This window comes from Cariama cristata, unplaced genomic scaffold, assembly GCF_000690535.1.
Source record: "Cariama cristata isolate BGI_N322 unplaced genomic scaffold, ASM69053v1 scaffold40141, whole genome shotgun sequence".
NCBI classification, from domain to species: Eukaryota; Metazoa; Chordata; class Aves; order Cariamiformes; family Cariamidae; genus Cariama; species Cariama cristata.
The window spans coordinates 4,163-10,614 of NW_009601761.1; the positions used below are offsets into that span (position 1 = coordinate 4,163).

At 40.7% G+C, this 6,452-nt stretch overlaps 1 protein-coding gene across 1 annotated transcript; it reads left to right on the forward strand.

Moving 5' to 3' along the window:
• Positions 1-221: 221 nt before the first annotated feature.
• On the forward strand, positions 222-4,294 carry CCSER1 (coiled-coil serine-rich protein 1; the record flags this gene model as incomplete). The annotated part of the gene is made up of 2 exons (XM_009710570.1): positions 222-1,536; positions 4,107-4,294. Coding segments are annotated over exons 1-2 (1,503 nt in total), but the record flags the coding sequence as incomplete, so codon positions are not given.
• Positions 4,295-6,452: the final 2,158 nt, after the last annotated feature.

Sequence of the window (6,452 nt, forward strand, 5' to 3'; positions counted from 1 at the left end):
ACATCACATTGAAATTCTAAAAGTCTTCAGTAATGCATACACAACAACTTGCAGCTGTACATAAAATTGATGTTGGCATCTCATGTATTTAGGCTGACTTAAAGCCTGCTCAAGTGGACTTTGAGGCTGAATCATTTATCTTTTGTTCTTTTTTTTTTTTCTTTCCCTTCATCCCAGATTAGTTTCTTGGCTGCGAAGAACCACGGACACTTTGTGCCCTGATGGGGGACTCGGGATCCAGACGATCGACTCTAGTATCTCGGTTGCCAATATTCAGGAGAAGTATCAGCCGGAGACACGATTCCCTCCCTTCCTCGCCTTCTTCTGCTAATGCCATTGGTGTCCACACCTCCTCCCCAACCAGCACTAACTCCAGCTCAGGGAGCACAGGCAAGCGCCGGAGTATTTTCCGCACTCCTTCCATTAGCTTCCATAACAAGAAAGGGGGTGAGCAGAAGCCTGACTCGGCTAGTCAAAATGTTAATATCTCAAATGGTGCCCAGTCCTCCCTCAGCACTTTTCAAAAACTGAGCTTAGAGGAACACATTAAAAGCAGGGGAAGGCATTCGGTTGGCTTTGGCAGCTCGCGTAGCAAGAAGATAACAAGGTCTTTGACAGACGATTTTGAAAAGGGAAAGGAGCCCTCAGCTAATAAGAATGTCTTTATAAATTGCATAAGCTCTGGGAAGAATGAGGGTGACGATTCAGGCTTTGCAGAGGAGCAGAGCCGATACTCTGTCAAACAATCCACGCGAAAACTTCTCCCTAAATCTTTTTCATCGCACTACAAATTTTCCAAACCGGTTCCGGAGAGTCAGTCGGTTTCCTCTGTGCAGCAGTCCACGTGCTTGTTGGAGGTTAAATCGTACGTGGAGAGCGAACCTGTGATCGCCAAGTCCTCTCCTCCGTGTTCGGCCGAGACGACAGAGTGCATGGGAAGCTCCTTGCAGTCCCCGCTGCTCTCGGCTGACCTCACAGCTGCCCAGACCCCCTCCGACTTCGTCGCCCTGACGGAGGATTCTGTTTCGGAGGTTGATGCTCTGCCCAGCAGCAGGACTGGGACACTGCTCACAGAGGATTTTGGTCACAACGTCGCTACCTCTCAGATGTTCTTTAATCCTGCTGCTGCTCCTGCGAGGGAAACGGATATTGTGGAAAGTACTGGCCATTCTGCTGGTGTATCTCCTGTGAGTCATGCAAGCTCGTGTAGCGTTGAATCTAACACCTTGTTTAAAACCTCAGCTGCTAATCAAACAAAAGTATTGTTGCAAGCCAATGAACTACATATTAATGATGCCAGACACATAGGAGACATTAACTCAGCAAATGCACATTTAGAAACCTTTGCGTTACAGCACAGAGAAGAACCAGCGATGCTCTCTCTAAAGGCACAGGGCTTGAGTGGGAACAGAGATGAAAGCACACCGTCTAAGCACACGAGAGAGACAATTCCTGTAAAGGAGTCTCAGATTGTTCAATGTTCTGAACCTCAGTCATTTAACACACAACAGGGTTATGAAACAAACCGTTCGAAAGGTATGTCTCATGGTCTTTTCATTGTTGGGTTTGGCGGAATTTTTTTTGGCCTCAGCACTTCTGTAAGAAATGTTTGGCCATAAAGTTTCTGTAGAGTTGCAAGTGCTAACTAGGATATTAAAAAGTTATGAATTGTGTCCTTAAACAAAGTGTCTATGGTTTTTTTGAGTTCACGTTTTACAGTTTGCTGACACCCATCAGTGCTGTTGGTACCTATGCTTTCCTGTGGTAGAAAATGAATTAAGAAAGAGAGCATTGATTCTTGCCTCTTGTTGAATGCTGAAGCTGGGATTTTTTGAGGCATGCCTATTTTGGACTTGAGCCAAAGAGTTGCATTGTTTGAGATGCAAACATCACCAGAGAAATAAACCTTCTTTTAGTCTGGTTATGAAAAATACTATGATTTATATTATATTGATTTGGGTTTTGAAATTTCCTGACTCTTGCTTGCTCTATTCAACTGATGTTATAGAGTAGTTCGAAGTGGATGTTTCTGTGGCAGAGTGTGAGAGATCCTATTTCTGCTTCCATCTGAAATAACATTGTGCAAGGTCTCATTATGTAATCTGTGAAAAAGAGAGAGTTAATTACCATCTAAATTTCACACTGGATCTTTGGATTATGAAAAGGAATTTGGAAATATTAACAAGATTAAGTGGAAAGACTGTGCCTAGAAATCCCAGTCTATAGAGATGCAGATGAATAAAGGCACCAGGCCCTTGAGTGAAGGACAGCTGTCAGAAGACATTTATCTCTGACAGTTTACTGTCTCAAACCAAAGACAAGACTGGTGCTTTCTTGCATAATCCTGAGGCTTTATCTAGTGGGCCAAAATTTGTGAGAGTTAACAAGAGTGCATTTATAGTGTTTGTATTAGAAGATGAATGAGTGTAAACTCATATAAAGTCATACCCATCTCTTTGCTTGGACATTTACCTAGGCACGTAGATGATAAGCAATCGAATGCAATCTTGCTTTTTGAATTATTTGTCACTGCAAGGCTTTGTTGGATACCTTGTACATAAATGGTAATATAAAGTCAAATTAATCCACTATATTAATTTTCACCAGGAGAGAATCGGTCAATTGGGAGAAAAAATATTTCCATTTATGTATGTTACTGGTCCTGAGCACTCGGTTGATCTTACTTGCAACATTGACTCATCTGTGAATGAGCTCATCCTTTTGAATCTGACTTGCTAGAGCGTGCTGTAGAACAGCAAGTGAGCAGCTCAGCGTGATGTTTAGAATTAAACTGTGCATTTGGAACTCATACATTGGCAGTTGCACGTTTAATCTCTATTTCTGGAAGGCGGTAATCTGGAGTAGAAACTGTGATACAGGGATTTTTGTAAATGGGATTCATGTTCACAGAAACACTAGAGCTAATACTGCACTATGTAAGAGCCGATGATTAATTGTTAGGGGTTTATAGTGCTGTTCAAAATGCAATTTATTTTTTTTTTAACTTGTGTAGTGAACAATGTATTTAGAATTAGAAACTGGCCAAGCATCCAAAGGGACCATTGAAAAAAGATATAAAATCCTGTCATATGAAATGAAATAAATATAGAAAAAGCTTATATGGCATTCAGTAAGATATGGTCATAAGTAGTTATATCTATTAGAAACAGACTGGTTTAAACATTTGGTTGTGCTAAAACAGTATTTAAAACCAGATGTGAATGCAAAATATTTCTGTGCATTTTCTTTGGTGATAGATGTTTTCTCTTCCGTAGCCGGTCTTACAGCCAATATCATTATAGATAGCATCGTGAACGTGACATTAATATCTGAGCAGGTTTGATATGGCATATATTTCTTAGTATAGCTTTATGTATTTTTATGTGATATCAGTGTTTTTGAAAAGCCTTAGAGAAAATGTCTGTTCTCTTGCAAAAGGCAAAAGAAGATTTTCTGTATTACATTTATCATGCTTTTCTCTTTCCCCTTCTCTAAATTTACCCTAATGCCTCCAAATGTAATTTTTCATCTCTTTTCTGATGTGTTGCTGTTTAACTGGAGTTGGGGACTGGGATTCAGCCTGTTGGCTGCAGGCTGGGTTTGGAGGGTGCAGATGCAGAGCTGAGCTAGGAAGGCCAAACAAACCAAACCCAAAGTGCATCCCTGTCCTATGCAGTGATAACAAAGCTGTGACCTGGCCCTACTAAACCTGGGCTTGCCTCAGGACACAGGGTAAGGAAGGTTGTGTTTTGGCACCAGTGGACCAGCGGTGGTTCCTCTGGTGGATTTTGCTGGACGGCAGTTTGGAAGTGTCCTTAGAACAAGGGGAGAAAGGAAAGGATAGAGCTGAAGGTCCTTCTGGATTCTGTGAGGAGCCATGGACTGGGCTGTGGCGTGCAGAGTGTGCTGGTCGTTGGGGGCTGAACAGCAAACTGGTGGCCCAGGTGACGCTTTTCTCTAGGTAAGCAAGATCTGCTTTCTACAGAACATCTCTTATGCGATCACCTTTCAATGTAAGCATTTCAAGCAAAGCAGTGTTCTCATTAAGAAAATACTTGTGGAGAGTAGTTCTCTGTAATGATTGCTGATTGCTTCTCTGTTTGTAGTTGATCTTGTCAATAGCTTCAGTCCATACCGAGAAGGCAGATTTGTTGAGAAACGACTGAGATCCTCTTCAGAAGGTACTGCTGGAGGCAGTCGGCTGATCATAAAACCAAAGGATGAAAATACAGAAGAGCTGAACAGCCTACGGAAGCAGAGGGCAAGCTCATCCTCTTCAAAAATGAACAGCATGGTGAGTTTTATTCTCATATGCCTAAGTTTTTGTTTTCTGTGATTGGTGTAATTATAATGAGAAACAACAACTTTACAAGTAACGAGTGGTAATGAAAGGGGGAGAAGAAAAAAAAAAAAAAGCTGTCTCAGCCTTCCAAAACGTCATCTAGGCTCAGCTACAGATATTAGAAGTATGTTTTCAGGGTGTGACATTGTGAAAAAGGTTTGTATACTTTCTGTGATAAGATTCTCGTTGCCATACTTTGCTGATTTGCCTGGGGGAAAAATACTGGGAGAGGGAGCTGCAGCAAAATTCAGTATGACTATTTCTGAGGTTAAATACAGTGGGCTACTCTGTGGCAACATTTTATTGTTATCGTGTTAGTTGTTTCATGGACTAGTGTCTGCTATGAGTGAGGTGGGATTCAGGCCAGAAGTTGGATAGAGAGGAAGTTGTCTGTAAGGAGAATCACTTGAAAGGTCTGAGCAGTCCCTTTCGAAACTGGTGACAAGTTTCAATGATTTCACTCTATGCACAAGGTAAAGAGGAGAGGAAAGGATCTCTTCTGAGAACCCTTGAGGGTCCTGAGGACTGGAAAAGCTAAGACAGATCAGGTAACTGCAGGAGAGTACTTTTGAAACCTCTTCTGGTGAAACAATAGTAGAAGGAACTGACTGACAAGTTTGTGTTTTCCTATAGCCAGTGAGAATAAACCTTGTAAGATGAGTGTAATTTATACTTTCACATTTGTTCTCCAGTGAGAGAAATAAAGAAGATGCTAAGATTGAACATCTACAGCAATTATATCCACTCTGTAGTTTATGGGAATCACTAAAACAAATTTTATGGCCGTTATTAGTTTGAAATATTTTATTCAACATGCTGGCTGAAAAAAGGAGGATTTGTTTTGTACTTGTGTCTGAAAACAGCTTTCCATAGAAAGCAAAAAGCTCCAGGTTTCTTACCCCTGCCTAGGGTTGCTAAACAGATGTATAAGTAAAGGGGCTTTTCCTTTTCAGGTGTACGTAATAACCATTATGTTACAATGATGCAGGACCAAAGACATCCCTGAGAGACTCAGATGTGAACACAACTGCCTCTTGTAAGAGAGAATTTTTGCAGTTTTTCAGAGATGTGAAACTGATTGGTGCAAACTGATGTTAGATTTCCAGTTACGTGCTCTTTTGGTGTAGTTTTACAGGCTAATACTAAAACTCAACAACTCACACCTTTACTTAGGCAACTTTTATGACTCTGTGCTGCTTTGGCTGAGAAGCCAAGGAAGGCTAAAATTATCTTCCTCTCTGAGATTCGCCCATACTAGTTCCCCTTTGGTCATTTAAAAATAGGTCCCCAGAGAAGGGTCTGATTTAGTGTGAAATCCCTTTACAGAAACTGTGGCGGGAAATTGGGGTTTGGGGGTGTCTCAAGAGGATGTGAAATCTGTCTTTTGTCTTGGTAAAGCTCACCCATGTATCTGAATGTATCATCCAAACGTTCCTTTGTGGCTGGGCTCACAAATGCTGCTGTGGCTGGCAGGAGAAAATTACATCAGTACCAAGCACGTTCTTACTATGTTATGGTCGATGCATAACAGATTTTTGCAGTGTACCAAAGTCCTGAAGCAATGGTCACTAAAAACACTCAGCTAAAATGAAATTACTTGATGTCTTTTACAAAAACACTTGCCAATACACTCACTTTGTGTAACCTGAGCAGATTGGATTACCTACACTTCAATGACAGGATTATTCTCTTCTTAGCAGTATCAGATTGTGCAGATGTATCAGTATTCACTGATTAATTTTGTACTACCTGAAAGGGCAGAAGGCAAATTAATTTTAGGAAGAAAAAGATTTTACACATCTACCTTTCTTGTTTCTAGGTTGTTGCCAACTTGTCAGATGAGGTAGTACAGTAATGCAAAATTTATTTCAACCAAAAAACCTTGAACTTTTAATTTTTATTTTTTTTACCCACTGGATTATTGAATCCAGTGATACAGCATAGAAGTAAAGAGATAGAATTGCTACACAGTAGAAGAAACCTTTGTGCTATTAAAGTGTATAGTTATAGCGTGTTTCTCTGTTTTCGCAGGAAGCTCACATTCACTATCTGTGAATGACATCTTATTTTTCAAAGTTGGAAATGACACGTTGACACTTAAAGGTGCTGT